The sequence below is a fragment of the Tauraco erythrolophus genome, chromosome 7 (genome assembly GCF_009769465.1).
Source record: "Tauraco erythrolophus isolate bTauEry1 chromosome 7, bTauEry1.pri, whole genome shotgun sequence".
NCBI classification, from domain to species: domain Eukaryota; kingdom Metazoa; phylum Chordata; class Aves; order Musophagiformes; family Musophagidae; genus Tauraco; species Tauraco erythrolophus.
The window spans coordinates 23,605,759-23,627,022 of record NC_141471.1 but is presented as its reverse complement, the minus strand read 5'-3'; the positions used below and the strand labels follow the sequence as shown (position 1 = coordinate 23,627,022).

At 43.3% G+C, this 21,264-nt stretch overlaps 2 protein-coding genes across 3 annotated transcripts; one reads left to right on the top strand and one right to left on the bottom strand.

Annotated features, from left to right (window-relative positions):
• The first annotated feature begins 1,830 nt into the window (after window positions 1-1,830).
• On the top strand, window positions 1,831-11,640 carry PTER (phosphotriesterase related). 2 transcript variants are annotated; one of them, XM_086614797.1, is made up of 4 exons: window positions 1,831-2,262; window positions 4,460-4,725; window positions 8,085-8,225; window positions 11,430-11,640. In XM_086614797.1, the coding sequence occupies exons 1-4, from the start codon at window positions 1,831-1,833 to the stop codon at window positions 11,638-11,640; spliced, it is 1,050 nt and encodes a 349-aa protein (XP_086470923.1). The 2 variants fall into 2 exon arrangements, with proteins under 2 accessions (XP_086470923.1, XP_086470924.1); XM_086614798.1 differs by lacking the exon at window positions 8,085-8,225.
• A 3,397-nt stretch (window positions 11,641-15,037) lies between these two features.
• On the bottom strand, window positions 15,038-20,658 carry C1QL3 (complement C1q like 3). The gene is given in 3 exon segments (XM_086614993.1): window positions 15,038-15,217; window positions 20,070-20,423; window positions 20,425-20,658. Coding segments are annotated over 3 exon segments (768 nt in total).
• Between the last annotated feature and the right edge of the window lie 606 nt (window positions 20,659-21,264).

The window sequence follows — 21,264 nt, the reverse complement described above, 5'->3', positions numbered from 1 at the left end:
AATTTATTTGAATTGCAGCTAGCAGCAGTTTCTGACTAAGACAGGTATTTTGCTTTTAATTATTTACTCAAGAATAATATTTTCTGAAATCATGCGCTTCTTAATTTATTTGGCAAAAAATAGATCTATATATTAATCAGCCAGCAGTCTGTTCTGTGAGAGTAATTATTCTTCTGCCTTCTCAAACAAGTCAACACACTAGTCTAGAAATGAAGTTCATAAAAGAACAGTTCTTCCTAAGTCTGCTTTTACACACGGCAAGCAAACATAGTCAGTCCTTTCTCTTTCTTGTGGATGGCCAAGTTTTCATTTTAAAATAACTGCCAGCACTACAGACTTCACTAGGCAGGTGATACCTGCCTTGGCAGGGGCTGGGTCACTTTCGTACATTGGTACTCCGACAATGACTGCTTCTCATGAGATGAAAGTATCCCCAAAGAGACCTCGACATTCTTGTGCCCTTTGATATGTAGAGCTCCGTGCCCTTCAGATTTCAGTTTTTCTGTCATCATTTTCTGTCAGGTAGATTAACTTTAGCAGTTAAAAGGAAAGTGTCCTCTGAGGGCTTCACCAGTAACAAACCCGTGTTTATGATATTATTCACTAAAAGGGAGAAAGAAATGGGAAAGACCTCTCTCTTTAATCAATAATGCATGCTCTAGTTAGTCCTGTCCTCTGGACATGATTAAACATGTATTTTGTTTCATAACTGATGATTTTGTTTGAGTAGGGATTATAACTATATATCCTCAAGCCTTTGCAACTAGCATCAGGAAGATCTAACAAGAATTGGGTAGTCAGCTATGTTTAATGTTAATATGGCACATAAATGAAAAAGACAACCCCCACCCCCAAAAGAAAAAGATACCCCAAAATCCCAATGGGGAGAGCTGCAGCTCATTCTGACCTGTAGCGAGCCAAGGCAAACTTGCACAGGGCAGATGCCTTTGACATGAACCAAATGCAAACAGTAGCCTCAGTGTGTATCTTTGTCACCACTCATTTGAAGTTTTGACAAATAACATGTTTCGTTCATGTTCAAGAAAAAAAGTCTCTTAAAATCTGAGCCATAAAAATTGTTAAGGTCTGTTCTTAACTGGTAAAATATTTGGACAATGAAGCTGATGTCTTCTGCCCCGCTGGTTAGGGACCATGCGGTGTCTTTAGCAGCTGTTGCTGGCTTTGGGGGAGTTGTCCTGGGCTGTTCCAGGCCCCCACAGCACAGCTGGTGGGAGCGCCTGAGCCTTTGTTAAAGCCAAAGGAGCAGGTGATCACCCCCATCCCGGTGTTCCTCATAAAGAGGGGCAGACAAGGTGCCCAAACACAGACAGCTTCCTCAGCATGTGAGGGGGACAGTGAGTCTTGGAGGACACAGTTAAATAAACTGAATGTATCAGCAAGGAATATTCAGCCTTAATGCCAAGTATTTTCATCTGGTGGCTCAAGCTGACAAAATTTGACAGCTGCTCAAGAGCAGAGAATCCTAAATGAACATACAGTGGTTGTTGTTAAATAGGAAATATTTATCTTAATGTGATATTGACTATAGCACAATAAACGATGACAATTTCCTTGTACTAGAATGTGGTACTGTACAAGCGCAGTTGGGCGAAATAAATGCTTTGTTTTTCACATGGACCACTCTACTGGAAACAGCATTTGAAAACTGTCCAGTGCACACACAGCATGTAGGTATGTGTGCACGTGAGAGGAGGGAATTCAGAAATTTTGTAAGAAACGTTTGCTTCTTCTGAAATGTTTTTGTTTCTTGTCTTCTTCCCAGGCTCTTTTTTTTTTTTTTTTTTTTTTTTTTCCTTTTGCTGAAGAAAAATGCCTTCTTTGGGAGGGAAGGTGCAGACTGTCTTGGGCCCTGTGGATCCAGACCACCTTGGCTATACGTTGACTCATGAACACTTGACTATGAACTACAGCAGCTGTTTTTGTCCACCATCTTCAGGTGAAGAGCCTCTGTCTGATGGGCCAATTGAGATGAAGAACTTGTTTTGGATTAAGCAGAATCCCTACAGCCATAAAGAAAACCTTCTTTTGTATCAAGAAACAGATGCTGTGAAGGAGGAGCTGTTGCATTTTAAAGCAGCAGGTGGTGGGACGATCGTGGAAAACACAACCACAGGAATTGATCGGGATGTGAATACTTTGAAGAAACTTGCTGAGGAAACTGGAGTCCATATTATTGCTGGGGCTGGGTTTTACGTGGGTTCTACTCATTCTTCTCAAACACAGGCCATGACAGTGGAGCAGGTAAGTCTTAACCATTGCCTTCAGAGTCTCTTTCCTATGAATTACCCCTGGATGAGTCAAAGTTGGAGAGCAGTTCCAGCAAAATAGATGAAATCTAGAAGTTCTAAACGTGAAAAACTCGGGAACAGCTTTACAGCTTGTGTGTACAGCTAGACCAACACTACTTGTGTGTGCTGAGATTATCTGTCAGCATTTCCAATTCTTAAGCTCCGTTTTCTCTCAGGGATTTGTTATAATGCAACAGTAAAAGGAAAATAAAGTACTTAATGTGCGGGCATCTGGTACAACACCAATTATCCTGTTCTTTTTACAATTTTTAAGGAAGAAGCAAATCCCTTCTGCCTCTTTTGTCTCTTTTTCTGGCTAATTGCTTCCCAATGAGATCACCCAGAATTCTTGTAAAAAACATAAATAATTGCCATATTTATAGGACAGTTGTAAATCATTGCTCTGCTCAGGCTGGCTGTTAAATCTCTCTTCTCTACCATTTGTCCAGACTCTTCAGGACAGAATCTACGTCAGATTGTTTGTATGGTGCCTAAGACAATGTGTTAATAATGGCTGAGGTCCCCAGATATTCCTCTAATAATAAATATTCACTCATCTTTTATTAAGAAAATGTGATGATAGGGAGAAGAGGGAAGGGAACTCTCCAAGGCAGGAGGCTGTGAATGCCTTGATACAGAGCTGAAAAAATTTTTTAAAAATCTCTCACAGTTTACAAATGAGTAAAATTCATTTTAAAAATCAATGGTCAAAACTTGAGCAGTGCTGCTGACCACACTGGACTCAAGCTGTCCCGAGCTGTATGGAACAGTACTACTTTTCCTAAATATTCTTCTGTTGCTTGAAATTTGATACAAATAGATTTCTGGGGGCAAAAGTTTCTCTTCTGCATTTGGTGGACTGCTGCAGACCCACCCCACAGACGTCCTGTACTCAGCAGGGAATCAATACTTAATCCAGTCCAGAAGGCAGTTACTTAGAAAGGGTTGTGCAGTGACTGATCCGTGATAACTGGAGCTTCCTCATTTGCCAGTGAATTTGACATTATGTTTTCTGATTAGGCAAAGACAATTTGAATATTTTGAAAGATGTTCTTCAGGAAAGGAGTGAATTCTGAATCTGGTAGTCTACAGAAATGGTTGGTAGAGTGGTTATACATGAAGCAGAAGGTGTATGATCGTAGGATAAAATGTTGGGCAGGCTGTGAATCATAATAGCTTGGACAGACATTTGCGTGTAGATAGAGTGTTTATCATTATGTTGTTTGGGGCTATTGAAGAGATAAGGTGTGGAGTAAGGATGACTTAGAGATTTATTTGAAAATTGGTTTGGGGTTCTTCAGTTTTCTGGATTCGCATGCAAACCTTCCTTCTTCCTTTGTTCACTTTATTCTTCCTTAAAACTGTGATTCCTTAACGTTTAGGGCCGAAGAGTTAGAAGGTCATCATCAGTGCCATTTTGTGCTCTCGATTCTGACTGTATTCTTTAAGATATATGGCCTATTCTGGAAAAGAAAAACTAAAGCTGTTACAACAAACTGCTTTTATTAGCAGATTCTGATGTCTGTTTTGCCTGTGAATATTGTAAAAGCAAGCTAATTATGACCCTGTAAGTTTGTCAGCTGAGCTTTGTTCTTGTAGTTCTGAGTCAGCGGAGCTCCTGTCATTTTACGTTGGCATTCCCACGAGCAGGATTTGCCTTAGACTTGTCTTTTCAGGATCCTTGCCAGAGTTTCTCCCTTCCCTGTCTGAATGACAAGGTTTCAATATTCTCTGAGCCCTTGTGTTGCAAGAAATTACATTGAATTGTTTATGGAGCCAATTCAGGAGTGCGAGGCACAGATTTCGTGATGAAATAACTTTTTTTTTTTTAAAGAAAATTTAGTCTCAGCCTAAATCAGTGCTCGAATTATGTATAGACCAGCTTTCCCAGCAAACCTGGGCAATTGTGTGAGTGGATACTGTTAAAGAGATTTACTTCTGTGTTTATTTTAGCCGTAGTGTATGGCTAGAATAATATTAGTTGTCAGAAACCAGATTTTAACTGCAATGTTTTCACACGCTCAACTGTTAATTAAATAAGTTCAGAAGGACCTCGGGAGTATTACTAGCATAGTGTCCGTAGGCCAAATTTGGTGCTATTGAACACAAATAGTATTAATAACCAAAAATCTCATTTTTCTGTTCTCTAGCTTACAGGCATTATTGTTGATGAAATACTCAATGGAGCGGATGGGACTAACATCAAGTGTGGTGTGGTGGGAGAAATAGGTTGCTCCTGGCCTTTGACTCAGAGCGAACACAGAGTGCTTCTGGCAACAGCACAGGCTCAGTCACAGCTCGGGTGCCCCATTATCATCCATCCTGGCAGGAACAGCAATGCTCCTTTCCAAATTATCCGCATTCTGCAGGAAGCTGGGGCTGATGCTTCAAAGACAGTCATGTCTCACCTGGACAGGTAAGCAGACTTATTCTGCTGTCCTTCTGACAGTGTTGCCACAACCCACTGCAAATAGCTAGGTTTCGGTTGTCTTCTGGGATCATAATGTGAATAATTATCTTCAAGTTGACTGACTTAAAAATATGGAACTGCTTATATAGGGCTTGATCAGCTTCCAGCACTTCAGTCAGGATCAGCTTTTCAGTTCACATTGATAGAGATTTGGGGATTTTAAATGCTCTCTTTGAAGTTCTGGGGGCGAGATTAGGAATAACCATAGCCATGTTTTTAAAAAATGGGGATTCCCTTAATTTATATCTGCACAAATCACTGCATTTACAAAGCACTGGAAATTGAGCAGCTCTCACCAAATTGGTGGGAAGCTGCTGGGCTTCCAGCATTTTTGAAAACTGAGCCACTCTTAAGGGCCTGACCAAAATCTCTCAGATATTAATGGAGAACTCCTTGATTTGTCTGGATTCCAGATCAAAGCAGAAGCCAGATATTTTCAGTTCTGCTACCAGACAGAAGAAATATGGCTTAAAAAGAAAATAGATCAGAGACCTAACTTTTAGTATCCTTGAGAGCAAAACCCAAGAGCCCCAAATTGGACATGGAGAGGAATCGGAATGCTTTTCTCTCTCCAGTTTAGAAGCACAGCCTCAGTTTTGTGTGACCTTGTGCTGTTCATGGTGTGCTGGAAAATGTTCAAGCATTGATTGGTTTGGCCAGTTGCTGAATAACGGAGACTGTTTGTGTCATATGATTCTCAGCAATTGGATTGTTTGCCCTCAGTGAGTGTAATACAGGCAAGAGCACGGAGCTTCAAATTTCTAACAGTTGCATGCTCTAAAAGCTTGCAAATCAAGCTACAGGTGTTTTGTATTCACACAGAGCTCAATGTTTTACTTGGGGATTTTAGGAGCATAAAATTCAGTGCCACAAAATTTTATTTATATTTGATTATATCTAAATGATACAGGCTTTCTTTATGTATTTACCTGCATTCCATTGTATCTATAGCTATATTTTTCTCTCATTTTTAAGAAAAACTGATTACTGAAATCTTTGTATGAAAGAGGCTGAGCAAGCTGCAGGTGTCATTACTTAGTAGCCATTTTGATACTACATAAACATCCAGTTCTGGTTTTTTGCCTTTATACATTGTTGTAAATAATTAATTCAGTGATTTATTGGTGGTAAATAAGCAATATAAGTAGGAAAATAATCAAGACAGAGGTGCAGTTTCACTAACAGCCGCTGATGCACAATATGACATTTCCTTCTACTCCTTCTGTCATTACTTTCACACATGTGGGTTGGCACTTGCTGTAACATAGACTGTAAACTACTGTGAAGATTGACTTTGCAGTGTGCACTTAACATTTTAAGTCTCCTCCAGTGAGAAGAAGCTACGTGGGAGCGTCCCAGCCCCTTAAATGTGGGATAAATTTGTATATAGCTCCATATTTCCTGTCTGCTTTTGACATAGACAGAATGGTAGTTTTCGGGTGGATTTACAGTCAAATGATGAAACTAAAACGCTGGCTACCATGCATCTTAGAAGAAAAGATAGCAAGTGTCTGTAGTGAAACTATGGTGTAGATGAAGGCTGGGAAGCAAAAGGGATTGAGTCTTGGCTTTGACTGTTGTTACAAATTGAGGTTAAAAAGGTGTCTTGGTAGACATCAACATTCATTCACTTGAGTAGCTTTTGTTAGAAGGCTCATAGCAACTGTTATGAATGCCTGTTTGAGAATGGCTTGGTGAATGTCCCTGTGAGGATTTATGGGTGAGGTCCAAACTACAGGACACCTCCCTGTGTCCTGTCTGCTTTTCTGTGTGTTCCGGGCTGCTCAGGGACAATCGTTGCCCAAACACCTAATTCCAGCACAGAGATTAGCAATTCGAGCTGCCGCCGCATCCACGTGGCTTACAAGGGGACCCAGTGGCTGATGAAATTAAGCTCGCCTGCTCTTCGTTGGGACAGAGCACCCAAAAGCACAACACTAACAATAGTTTTAAAAGGAAATTGTTCTGGCTGTCATTTTGAAATGTACAGTTCAGTCGTTTGTGCCACCTGCACAGCATCGAGTACTCTTGGCTACTGTCTCCTTGTGAACTGAGCAGGGCTAGATCTGAAATAACCCGTTCTCTTGCTCTGCACTTTGAAAACTCATTTGGTGATAAATGTTCAATCTGTGTAAACTGTAACATTTATTTAAAAATAATATTTTTTTATTAATTACAGTTGGCAAGTCTTACACTCCTGCTGATGGCAGGCTTGTTTGAACAAGGGGTTTCTCTCTCGCAACCCATCTGTTCCTCCTACTTGATCCTGTTGTTAAGTCATAGTATTGAAATTGTGAAATCAGTCATTTCCATAGCAACAGACTATGATGTAATTTTATAGGGTAAAATAAGTGACATCAGTATCTGCAATAATTAAAAAAATTAAACTACTGCCCTTTTGGTGAACTGTGCTGTTCTTGTGGTAACTTGTTTTTTCCGTAGATGAAAAAACTGTGTTGTGGCTATAAAGATAAAATTACAATGTATCATTAAAGTGTTTTTGTTTTCCTTTGGATAGTTTATATTTTTGGTAAAAGTGTTTCAAAGGAAAAAAAATATTCCAGAGAGCTCTTATTTCAGTTGCCGTTCTTTTCCAGATGAGTGATGGGTTTTAGTAGCTTCGTTCCTTCACTTTTCCAATCTGCTGCAAAGCCCATGTCCCAGGTACTCACAGTGCCATTATATATTTTGGTGAGAGCGTTTCCTTAAGGCGTTCTGGCCAGATCCCAGTGCAAACAATGATATATTGCTGTTCTAATGACAATCCAGAAACATCACTGTACAGAATAGAAACTAAAGACAAAGTTGTGTATTACCGGGGTGTGATGGATGAAACAAGCCCTGGATGTAGCCGTCTCCTGTAACTCTTGGCAAAGTAAATCTGTCTTGTGTAAGTAATCTGTTGTCTTTTTTTTAAATGTCACTATGAATTAACCACCTCCTTAAATGTCCTTCCTTGTTAGGTTGTCTATTGAGAGGGTTAGTGATATCAAAAGTAAGTAATTTTCCTGTTTCCATTTAAAGATTCTTGTAAATGCTTTTAATATTTCCTGGGGGAAGACTTGGGTTCGTTTTGTTTTTTTTAATGCATGAAGTCTCTGATGAATGTGTGAAAGACAATGCTGTGTATCAGCTTAAGGTGCATGTGTCAAACAGGAGTCCTGTTTTTCAAAAGGGTGAATTAAATCTTAGATTATATTTTTTGTTCCTTGCAAGTAGGAAGTCACAAAATAACCTTTCCTTGTACGATGAGCTTTTTTTTCTTCCTGTTACAATGCTGATTTTGTGTTACATATGTTCTGCAGGACTATATTTGATACAAAGGAACTTCTGGAATTTGCTAAACTAGGATGCTATCTAGAATATGACCTATTTGGTACAGAATTTCTTCATTACCAGTTCCATCCTGATATCGACATGCCTAGTGACAACGAAAGAATTGCAAGGTATCTTCTTCCGTGCTGTTTAAGCTATAGTGTTACCATTGACAAATGAGTACTATTGGTACTTGTTTTAAGGGCATCATAGAGTAATTCTGCTTGCTGTTCAAAATTGTCTTTTTTATACTAAAATAATGGCTTTTTTTTTCTTTTTTGCTGCTGTCACTTCTTTAGGGCAGCATGTATCATTTCTTCTATCTGCAAAGGAAGATGTAAGATACTGGATTTACGTTAGGGTCTGGTGTTTGTTTGAAGCATAGTCTTGGAAACTTAGTGTTGCTACTAAGCATCGTCTGAGCCTGTTACATCTCCTCATGAATGCACTAATTGAGCAAAACTCATTGGTTGTCTTGGGTGGATTTGATCCTGTGCTTCTGTCCTGAAAACCAGACTTCTGTTCTTCCAAGCACTTTGTCACCTCTCCTCCCCGTCTCCTTTTGCCCTTTCTGTCTTTTGACGGATGAGATTTCTGTCTCGTCAGAGCTCCCATGCTCCTCACACTCACAATGAGAAAATATTGGCCCCACTGGTAGGATACCTCTTCCCCGCTTCTCATCAGCTCACCTGCAGTCTCAGCTCAGCTGCACAGCAGATCTGTTGTGCTGTGCTAACCCCAGGTATTGCCAAGGAGATGCATTCCTTGCAGAAACTGAGAGAGGTAGGATCAGCTGGGCATGGGCTTCTAACTCGTCTGCTCTGTCTGGAGATGAGATCCTCCTGTGCTGTTTGTCCACAGTGTTCACGTGCAGTGAAGTGGCAGGTTTCTGAGGGATGGGGTGCTGTCCTGCATGTGTCTTTTTTACTTCCAGAGTCAGAAAAAATTTTTCCCTTCTCTCTGGTGAGAAAGATTCTATGATCCCTGATCACTAATGAAGTAACTTTCTAGCTTTCGCTTATATTTCAGGCATAGCTTCCCTGCCCCTTATTGTCAGATTAGCCTCGACGAAACCTTTGTTTGTTTTGAGGCTGTTCTCTTCTTTAGGTGCCATGGCTATTATTCTGCTTACTGCCAAGTGTTTGCTGCTGCTTTTCACACTAGAAATCGTTTCTCTCTCTTAACAGGACTCTCAGTCTTGCACTCAGTATTTTAAAGTGTTGCAATGAATCTGCAGTTTTCACATCTAGAATGGGTAAAGTTGCTCCCCTTCCCTGTGCCCCCTCCCCTCTCCTGTGCCACGGAAGGTCAGCACGTACAGAAGCACCATGAGGAATGGACTGTGCCTTGGTTAACAAGTGTTTGTTCAACCGTGGCAGTTTTCATTCCATCCATGATACTTGCTCAGCCACCGATGTCTCTTCTAAACTCTCTGGCATTTGAGTTTTTCTTGCAGCAGGCTGTCTGTAGGAAGAAAATATGAAAATTTTGTCTTCTCATGGTATAGTGCCATTAAATGGGTTTTGTTGGGCTTTTGATGCATCCACACTGGACATAGGATGGGAGTGGCAATCTCCTTGGGGTTATTTTTCTGTCAAACAGCACTAGAGAATTGGAAATCGAATTGACCTTTAAATGTGTTGATGAAAATACTAAATGGAAAATATATGTTCAGGTCTTGTCTATTCAAAACATAGACTTCTGTAGTCATGCCGTTCCTGCTTAAACACAGTTTAGCTGCGTGTGTGCTTAAGCATTTTTGCTGCAACCTACTGCCAACGCAAGTGAAAAACTGAATCTTCTCAGGGGCAGTTTTTCTGTGAGGCAGAAGCAAATTTAGATGAATGAGCAAAAAGCAGCAATGAATAGGGAATATAAAGGACGATACGCCTCCCCAACCTGTGAAATTAGTCCAAATATAAAAGGAGATGATTCTAAGACGATATTTGGTTAGCAAAGAACTTAGTCCCTCGGGTGTCTTTGCTCTTACTTTCTGATTAGGTTGTGTCCTCTCTATTTCAGGCTGGAGAAGATACTTGTGATGTTGTAATACTACGGTATACATGGTGGTTTGCACTATATGACACTATTTATGGTGTTCTGTTGAAAGATGCTAACTTTTTACCAAGTTCCATCTTGCTTGCATTCTTCCTGCTGCCCATGTTGATTTCAACCTGCTACATGCATCTCCTCATAACTAATTGTAATAAAAACTGACAGTAAGGTCTTTCAGATATAGTGTGGTCACTTATGAAACTAGTATTTGCATTCTTTCTGGTCAAAGCATAGTCAAGAAGGTAAAAATCAGAATTCACAGTGCTGGCAAATGATGGAATTGGGTGCCTTCATGAGGAACAAGCATTTTCCAGGTCTGGTCTCTCTGTCTCTGCCACTTTAATGCTGCAGTCTACTGCCAAACTAGACCGAAGCTTAGTGGGAAACTTTACAGTCATGCAATACAGACACCCACCAAATAAATTCTAAAAAGTGAGCTGAGGGAAGGATTAAGGTTCCCAGAGTGAAACGTGAACAGAAGGCCTTGTTGTAGCAGACTGGTTACAAGGGAGTGACCAGAAGGATTACTTCTTTTTCCAAGCTGACGACTTGTCGTTTTGCCAAGTCTGCTTAGTTGAGCTGCCATATTAACTCCTCTTGTTTCTTGGCATGTGCTAGCACTGTGCAATGCCTCTCTTATTTATCTTCTTCTTTAATGAACGTCTTTAAAATGTGTTCGGATGATAGCTGTCTATATGGAATATGATGCTGACAACTTAAAATTGTTATTAACCTGGTTTGCTAAATGGCAAGTAACTAAAGATGTGAAAGTATTTGTGTAAATGAGACAAGCTTCTTACAGGACCTGTCACACACAGAGAGAGCCTGCTCCTTAACAAACATAGTGGGACCAGTTTTGTGTCAGTAGCAAGAACTAATCCCATGAATCGATCGTGCTGAGGAGGAGTTTATGCAGGAGATTATTACTTATGTATATAAAACCAGTGTCCCATGCTTAGTGATGCTAAGATCTTTAATTCCTCTGTGGACTTAGTGGGAATGAGAATGCAAAGTCAAGTGCCAGCTGGGAAGAGTTTTTCCTTCTCTGCTTTGAGATGGGTGATGGTATGTTTTTTGGGGTGTTTTTTTCATTCAATAAAATATGTGTTTTAATTTCAATTAAATATAAGGAATATGTCTTCTGAGTACCTAAAAATAATTGTTTTCAGTAATAATACAGTCTAGCAATACAGTAATGTAAGAACTGTAAATCCTGCTCAGTTCTGTGCTGTTGCAGAGTGAGAACCTTTCACTGACGGGTGTGCGTTTTACTTTTGCAGGATTCGTACGCTGATCGATGAAGGCTATGAAGACAGAATTCTGATGGCTCATGATGTGCACACTAAGAATAGGTTGATGAAATATGGAGGTCATGGATATTCACATATCCTTAAAAATATAGTTCCTAAAATGCTAATTAGAGGCATATCCCAAGATAAAATTGATAAAATACTTCTAGAAAATCCAAAGCGGTGGTTGACTTTTAAATAGGAATAATGAATAAATATTCTTATTTTGTAAGGAGGCTTGATAAAATTCAGATTTGTTTCAGGAGGGCAGTGATTTTAAAATTTGGTTCTTTTCAGAGAAACTGGAAGTTATTAACTAGATATGAACAAACTGATTCTTTTATTTTTAATTAGAACAACAAAATTATGTATTCTCTCTGCATTTTCTCCCTTCTAAAAGTCGGTTCATGAATGATTTACTGCTATGAGCCTACCTGCAAAATCTTTTCAAGTGAAATGTTAAAATAGTTGTTTCTAGAGAGTAATATAATACTATTAATAAAAGTTACCCAAAAATATTTTTGAAGATGCATCATCTGGACTTTGAAGGAAATTATGGTTTTCAATTAAATTCCCCTTCTCCAGGGGGTTATTTTAATCCTTGTAATATTGACAATCTTCTAAATGTCCTTATATTCTTTAAATAGTGCTTGATAAAAGATCTGGGACTTTTATATAGCTTCCATAGACAACAGAAGGCAAAAGAAATCTCAAATAATTGTAAAAAGATACTGTTTCTTTCTAGTTAAACAATTTCCGTATTTTTAACTGAAAATGTAAAAAAATACATGGAAAAGTATATTTTTGAATAAAGCAATTTGATTACCTCTTAAACTATGTGCAGTATGTCTTCTTTTAATTGCATTAATTTTTTTATCCTGAACCTTTGGAATCCCACAGCAATCATGTGGAACTTCCTGCAAACCAGCTTCTTTTTGTAAGGATGCAACACCAAAAGTCAAAATATATTACATAATACAGTTTTAATGAGTTGCAATAGTTATAACAAAGGTTGTGATATAAGTCTTTACAAATCAGCGTATCAAGATATGATGAAAAAGGAAGAAATGTTTGCCTTATATGTGTTTTTCGCATAAAGTGTATTCTTTGCTCTTGTCTAACTTTAACCAGGGCAGGTGACTTATCCAAAAAAATGGTCTTATTCAGTAGCAGTGGCAGCCTGATTTCAAAAGCTTCTTCAAATTTGACCATATACGTCTTGTAGCATTGAGCTTTTCCAATAAATACCTTGGTAAATACACATTCCTAGTGGTACACGATCCCTACCTTGGTATAATAGTGCCTGATACTACGTAGAAAGTCTCTAGCTACACTGCCGTTGCGAGCACGCTGACCAATAAAAGCGATAGTGGAATGAACAGACATGAAGTCAGTTACACATCTGTTATTAAAATACATTACCTCATAGAAAAAACAAAAACAAAAACAAAACAGGAGTAATCACTACAATGTAGGGATATAGGTTGGCACTTTGTCATAAAGTAAAAGCCTTAACCGTTCTGGTGAGATAATACACAAGCAACTGGCAGCACAATGTCCCTTTCTCAATCCTAGATGAGTTAGACTGGTGATTATCTCAGTCTAGACCAACTCGGCATTTGTTTTGAATCGGACGACTCAAAACAGAAAAGGTAATGTATTCTGCTTAAGAAAAGCTTCACTCGTTCAAATAAGAGATTTTTGAGAGATATTCATAAAATCTTCATCAGACTTTTACTGAGCAGCCAGCACTGAAGAGCCTTTTTGTCACAGTGGCAGACACTTTCGACATTTTAGTACAGATAAATCTGAGTTTGTACCCTTAGTACATTAGACAAGGTTGCTTGTGGGAAATTACATGAAACAGAAATGCTATGGGTAGCCTCTGTAACTCTTTAACAATTTATAGAAATGATACCTTGATTTTGCCAAAATATTAAAAATAAATTACATAACCAACTGTGCTAAGGAGCTAGTTAATTAGCTAGCTAAAATTTAGGCTCAGAATGAAATCTGCAAGTTTTAACCTGAGAGAATTAGACAATCTCCCCTCCCAAAAACAAAGCAAATGATAAATCCATTTCTGAATAAAAATACTCTGTGGATACTACTGGTATGACTGATTTTAAAGCGTTTTTATAACTATGTAACTCATAGTACCTGTGTTTAATTTACTTCTCCAAGCCATTAATCCTTTATATGGATTAAACTTCTTTGAGACTTTTTATATATATATCTATATATATATATATGAATGAGAAAAATAGGTTTTAATACACACTTTTTTTTTGCATGTAAATATCTGCTTCTTTCTTTGCATATGTGTTATCATTTTTGGTAATATGCTTATCTGTGTCCATTCCATAGGCACACCTTACTACAGACTGGTAACTAGCTACCATGGAAAAAGTCTGTGTGACAACATCTTCTCACGTGTCGGATCTCCTACTCTCCCTTTGTGGGAATAACCCCACTAACTGCAGTGAGACAAGACACCTAAAACAAATATGGTTTTGACCCATTATATTCCTACGAAATTCTAATTGAACATCTGCAGTATGTTAAGTCGTAACTATTTTATTAAAAATAATACCCAAGTACAGACTAAGTGCTAAAAGACGAATGAAGACTAATTGCTGCAAAGAAAACACTCTACCTTAGTCTGAGGATGTGGATGCCAGGCTTGCTAAATATTTACACAACTAACCGTCAGGAATGGGCCTGTGGTATCATCTAAATATATATTTACACATGTTTACAGATTAAAAGCCAAATCCTTTTTCCACTAACATCAGTGGGAGTTTTGCCATTGGCTTTGGTGGAGCCAGGGATTTGATCCAATAGAATAGTTTGTCAACCGTTACGTTTTCCAGAAAAAAAAAAAAAAGTGTTTCTTCTACCCTTTTTTCCTTTTTCTTTTAGAACACAGCTAAGGGGAAGACAAAATTTAAACAACTCCACTGCATTGATTTTATGTTAAAAGTCTAATGTAAACCTACAAAGCAGGAACACTGAGTTAAGGCTTGAAGCTGATTAGATTCTAGTGTTAAGTGGAAGGATAAGAAAAGTACAAGGCAAACAATTCCTTTGGAGAGAGAAAGTATATTTTGATTACCTCTTCCTTTTATTGTAAAATCATTCCTCACCACACTATGAGAGGACTCCAAGCGTCATTGTTAGCGAGTAAGTCACAAGAACCAAAGCTGAAGTATGGATAAAGCAGCAAGATCATAACACATCAAAGTATCATATACACTGAAGAAACAACTCAGTGTCCTTAGGTGTGGGGTTGTTTTCCTATAAAAATTCGATCTATGCAGGACTTCATTCACAGGGACACTAACGATGAGGAAGTATTTGCTTTGGCGGTAGAGGATCGCACATCTGTTTAACTTGTTTTGTAGCTTTTTAACATAAGGTTTCTCTGTGTTGTACAGATGTGATTCAGGTAGCATTCGACTTTTTTCCCCCGCTACTGAGGTGTTGAGTGGTCGCTCTCTGCTGGGGTGCTTGTTTCATTGACTTCTGCCACGCAAATCCATTGCCTAGAAGAGCAAGCTTCATTTTTGGACTGGCTTGGTGGGTCTTTTTACTCATTATCAGTCAGCATAAATAATAAATCCAGAAAATGTGCTGTATTTGTTGTTGTTGCCTCCATGTGCTTTTCCTCCATCTAATTTAATATAAACTTCGTCTCCTGGCTCCAAATGAAGAACCACGCTGTTACTGGCATAGTCGTAGTTCTGATCAGCATCCTGAGCAATCGCACTAGCTCGAACCTACATAAAATACATAATGAGTGGTTAAGAAAACTCAGATAATTTTTTTACCACACGGTGAAATTAAAGCATATCCTTAGTGTTTCATTCAACACGCGTCAGTTGCCACTCTAAATGCCTGGCAACATATACTGTAGTTTTTTCCTATGGTTATTGCTTATTTTCTCCTACAATACAACATTTGAAACTAAAGGAATAACCTGCTCCTTTCTCAGTCGCCTGATTAATACACAACTGTTTGCACTCCTGTAAATGTTTGGAGCCTTTTTAAATACGTGCATGATAATAGCTGAAGTTTGGAGAACCGAACCTGGTGGTGTGCCAGCTCTACATTGGTGTAACTTTTATGTCAGCAGAATGTTTGATTGACATTGGCGAGGCTCCACAGTGAGGCCCTATTGATACCAGGCTGGACTTTTTCCAGAGGTGATGTATTGTCATACTACTGCTAGGATCATGCCGTAAAAAGAATACAAAAAGTACACACCCATGCGCATGCCAGCGCCCGTGAGCAGGTAAGGATCCTAGTCGGGGTTTGGAAAAACTGTTATTGCCACATTTCAGTAATCAAACATTAAATTTCTGTGTGTTGCAAGAGGTGCACATTTGAAAAATCACAGGCGAGTTGCTATTTGCTTTAAGAGGTTTTGGAATTTACAATTGAGGACTTTGCAACTTTCACTTCAACATACATTTTTTTCTCATTTCTCCTTTGCTATTCCACTAGTGATTAAATCGGACATTACTAGCAAACTGGAAGTAATCTGTAATTTCAAGATGTATGTTGGTTTCCAGCAGTGAATAGTCTGCGGCATTGTAAGTCTCCAAATCATTTATATATAATTTGACCCTGTTTGGTAAAATATTTGAACTTAGTTGTGTGTGATTGATTTCAGTGTAACACATCATCTGCTTGTTGCTTGTCTTTGTTCTAGCATAGTTACAGAGCAGTAAGTGATTTAGTGCTATTGCAAACCTGAACTAAGTAATAATGCATGACTTGGCCTGCTATATGTGGGATTTTATCTGTTCTGAATTGAAAAAATAGGCTATAAGTCACAATTTTCCATGGATTCCTTTCAAAGTTTAAATGATAAATTTCCAAATTAAATTTTCATGTGATATGATTTCACATTAATATGGAAATGTTAAAAAAGGAGGGGGTTCTTTTACCATGCAGGATCTTATGGCATTATGCAGCTTAAAAAATCACAGTAGGTGGAAATTCTTTATACATCCTTTAAGTAGAGGGAGAGAGGCTTAAAAGGCTTGCAGTGGTGTGACAGTCTGCAAATTTAAGCCCATACTGCCATGATGATAAACCCCACCTATTTCAGAACCTCTTGATCCTGAATTGCCCGATATTGTTTACGGAGACGGTCTATTTTGCTTCTGTTTAAGCAATAATTATTCTAAGCACTGGGTATTTCCTCTGGATTAATGACTGGCAGGGTGGGGTTGAAGGCTCTGGGCGGCTAACCCTGGAAATACCCTCCAAAGGAAATGGAATGGAAAGGGCAAATGGGAAGCAATAAAACGGCTATAGGTGAAGTAGAAAAACTTTCATAGAGAACTGATATCTTGCATGCTGAGAAACTAAATGCTTTAAATTACTTTCCAAATTTCCGTTTACATTATAATGAAATGCTACTTGTGGATAGTAAAGGAGAATTCGAATCATATTAGTGACTATCATAAAGGAGTCAGCATATGGACACTGACTAGAACAGCAATGGATATTTCATTTTTAAAATTCTACATAGTACATCCTGGCTGAAGAAAAAAAGTTTCTGGCTATTGAAAGTCTAGAAACCAAAGTGTAGACCTTACTGCCCTATACATAGCGACAAATGTCCTGTATGCTCCAGTGTGCTATTCTTAGAGGTTTTACCTCCTTGTTTGGTTAGCCAGAGCAATTTCTTCTTGAAGCCTGGGAGAAGAGTCTCAAATGAATTCTCAGTGTCCTGCAGCAAGAGGGTAAATGTATCTCAAAATTAAACCATTAATGAACTATATATTTCATAAGTTGCACGACTGCTCACCCCATATTTCATGAAGTTACACTCTCAGGTTGCACACACGTACCAGCTAAGCTATATGATCTCAGCACTTCCCTGTTAAAGCTTTATAACCATTGAAGAAGGCAATGTGTTCACAGCGGAGACCTTGAGATTGCTCCTGTGCATTGCTTAGGAAGGTGTTTTGTTTTTTTTTTTTTCTGTAAGTCATACACTTTCCAAGTGTTTGGGTTTTTTCATTGTTAGAAAACACTGAATTTATAATGTTTTCTTTGCCAGAAACCATTTGAAGATACACTTCCAAAATTTCTGAGCTTTCTTACAAATAATACACAAGGTTAACCTTTGTCACATCACATCAGCGTTTAGTGTTTCAAGTATAAATCATCATCAAAAGGAGACACTGCTGCATTAAAACTGCGCATCAATTTTAAATAGTTTCCATGCAGGTATTTACCTAAATACTTATCTTTGCACAAATACATACAAATATATACATAGAACTCCTGCCTTTTTTTTTTTGTTTTCCTTTGAATCACTGCGAGTTTAATTTATCTCATTTCTGGTAGTGGGAGTAGCTATATTTGGGACCAGTTCGAATTCAGGTTCAATTTAATATTTATAATTGGTTACTTTTTAAAATGTACTGGTATGTATTTATTTTTCATGGTTTGGGGAAATAAACGCTTTAAAACATTACGAATAGGGTTCAGAAATAGATTAATGTTTTAATTGCAAGTGAAATGGTATTCTCGCGGTGGACAATATTGCCTTTGTATGAAGAAATCGAAGTAAATATATTACAATGTACTTTTTTATTTAGTCCTGGTTTATCTGCTGAGGTAGTATTTATGGTAGGCATTTTCTAGTTTAATTAATTGCTGCCGATGTCCTCATTATTCTGTTTTCACAGCACTTCTGAGGAGCCAGAAACAAAAGGTTAAGTGGCAAATCAGACTAATTTACCGGCCGCCGCCGCTCCCGGCTGCGCAGAGCACAAAGGGCGGCGGAGCGGCCCCGGCCCCGGCCCCGGCCCCCGCCCCGGCCCCCCCGGGCCGGCGGCGCTTGGCGGGGGAGGAGGCAGCGAACGAACGAGCCCCTCCGCGACCTGCGGGGCACGGCGGGGACCGCGCTCCCGTTTTCAGCCCTGCGGACACCGCGTAGCGCGGGTCAGCCCCCCTCAGCCCACCCCGCCGGAGGGCGGAAAGCCCGGGGAGAGCGGCAGCGCCGGGCGGCGGGCCCCCCGCGCCTGGGAAGGCGGCAGCCCGGCCCGGTAGCCCCCTGCGTGCCGGGGCAGCTCAGGCAGCGAACGACCTGTTGAGCAGCCGGTGCGCGGCGGGTCCCTCGCCCTCCCGCCGCACAGGGTGGGCCGGGAGACCCGCGGGAGCACCGCCGAGCTCCCGGGGACACGGGAAAGCCCGGGCACGCCGCGCTCCTCCCCGGGCACCCAGAGCAGGAGGGATGGCGGATACCCCGGCGGTATCGCTAAGCGCTGTCATAATTACAGTCAAGGTGTCCGTGTCTGTTAACTGCGTACGAAAGAAGCGCAAAATCGGGACGAACGGCTCCCCGGGGGCATTGTTACGGGCACAGCCTCTGCGAGCGCGGTGGCAACGTTTATTCTAATTAAAATTGATGATTCCTCTGTCTTTCAGACGGTAGCATCGCAAGATCTTCAATTATTTGGAACGTTTCCATCCTCCCGCGGTGGGTGCCCTGCGCGGTCCGTCAGCCGGCGCCTTCCCCGGCGCTGGCTCGCCGAGGGGCGAGGTCTGCGGACGCTCAGCTCACACGACTACCGGCTTTCCCTGGCGGAGGGAAATCTCGCTCCTCGCCGGGGGCCGAGAGTGTCAAAACCGGCTCCCGTTGCCGTGGAAGCCCCGTCCCGTGTCGCGGCTGCTTTCCTCCCCCACATCTCACCTTTCCTCCCCCACATCTCACCTTTCCTCACGCAGGCCCATCCTCTCCTGAGCTCACCCGCCGCCCCCGGCTCCCCTTCCTTCCCGGGGAGTTTCCCCTCCCTGGGGGCGCGCCCGGCCCCTGCCCGGGCTTCGCTCGCCCCCGTGGGGGCAGCGCTACCTGCGCGATCGCTCCGACCGCTTCCCCGCTCCCGTCCCGGCCGGGCCGAGGGCACCGTTCCGCTGCCGCGGGCTGGCGCCCGGCTTAAACACCGGCCGTGACGGCAGCCGGGTGCCGGCCAGGTGCCGCTCCACCCGCGGGCCGGCCTGGGCGGCGGGCTGGGAGCGGGCGACAGCGGCGTGACTCTCGGGGAAAAGACTGCGCTGAGTCCGCGTTCGCCCGGGGCGGCCTCGGCTCCGCGCGGAACTCCCAGCCCCTCAGCGGCCCTCGGGCACCCGAGGCGGAGCGGGGCGGCGCACCGCCCCTCCGCCTCGGCGCTGTTCGCAGGATCCCCGCCGGCTGCGGAGCGGCAGGTGCCGGTTCCCCTCGGCTCCCCCGCCCGCGCCCGCGCCGCCTCCAGCGGCCGCCCGGCTCCCTCCCTCCGCCTGCTGCCCGCTTCCCGCGCCGCTCCGCTCCGCCCGCTCCCCTCGGGGAGTCCGGCTCCGCCCGGACGTTCACTATCCTCATGGCACCTGCTCCCTCAGGGAACCTAGCTCACCCGGGCGCCCGCCCCGCTCACGGAGCCCGCTCCCCTCAAGAAGCCCGAGTCCCGTCGGGCAACTGCTGCCCTCAGGCAGCCCTACTCCCACCAGGCGCCCGTTCCACGGTACCCGGCTCCCCTCGGGAAGCCCGGCTCCCCCCGGGCAGCCCGGCTCCCCCCGGGCGCTCGCTGCCCGTGTCCTCGGCTCCCCTCCGTCGCCCAGCGCAGCGCCCACCTGGTTGTTCTTGCAGAGGTCGGCCCACATACTGGTGCCGTCGCCGCCCCGCATGAGCACATGGTAGGTGAAGAAGTAGATGCCGGGGATGGAGCAGGTGAACTTGCCAGTGGTGGGGTCGTAGTGGTTGCCCAAGTTGGTGACTACGTCGTCGAACTTGAGCACCTCGTAGCCCTCGTGCTGCCGCTTGAGGCCGGCGTAGAAGGCGATCTTGGGGACGGTGCTGTAGGTGGCGGCGCTGATGGCCCCCGCCGCGTTCAGCCCCGGCGCCCCGGGGGGGCCCGGCAGGCCCTGCCGCCCCGGCTCGCCCTTCTCACCCGGCGGCCCCACCGGGCCGGGCGGCCCCGGCTCCCCCCGGGGGGCCGCGGGGCCCCGCTTTGCCCGGCCGGCCGGCCTCCCCCTTGGGCCCCTGGATGAAGGTGGGCAGGGACTGCATGAGGCCGCGGTCGGGCGTGGCCGCCGTGCTGGGCGCCTTGGTGCCGCCGTAGGGGTCGCAGACCATGCGGCAGGTGCCCAGCATCTCGTAGTGCGCCGAGGTGCCGGCCGAGCTGACCAGCACCGGGATGAGGATGACCAGCAGCAGCACCATCACCACCCCCAGCGCGCCGGCCGCGATCAGCCGCCGCCTGCTGCCCACCAGCCGGCTCAGCGCAGGGCGATCCTCTTGCCTGCTTTTGGACAAAATCTTGATGGTTGGTCGGGGACCTCCTCAGAGCCGAAAAAAACGCCGAGCCCGCTCGAGCTCGGCTCCCCTGGGGCTTCGCCGCCCTCCCGCTGCCGGTGGCGGCGGGGACTCCCGCGGGTCGCTGCGCTCCGCTGCGGCCGCTGCAGCCGCCGGGCGGGCGGGAGAGAGGGAGAGGGAGAGCTGCCGCCGCGCCCCGGCCGCCCGCACTTTTATGCTCCCGCTGGCGATCGACTTTTTTTTTTTGCAGGCTGTGCCAGTCCGAGTCAACTTTCCCTGGAACTTGCCTTTCCTCTCGCGATCGCCCCGCTCGCCGCCTCGCTCGCTCGCTCTCCTCTTTTCTTTTCTTTTTTTTTTTTTTTTTTCGCAGAGACGACAGTCCTCAGCGGGGACGCGCCTCTCGGCCGCCCCGCGGCCGCCCCGGTACCCGCCGCCGAGAGCCCGCGCCGCCGCGCCGCGCCGGAGCCGAAGCCGGAGCCGGAGGGAGAGCGGGATCCTGCCCGGGTGCCACCT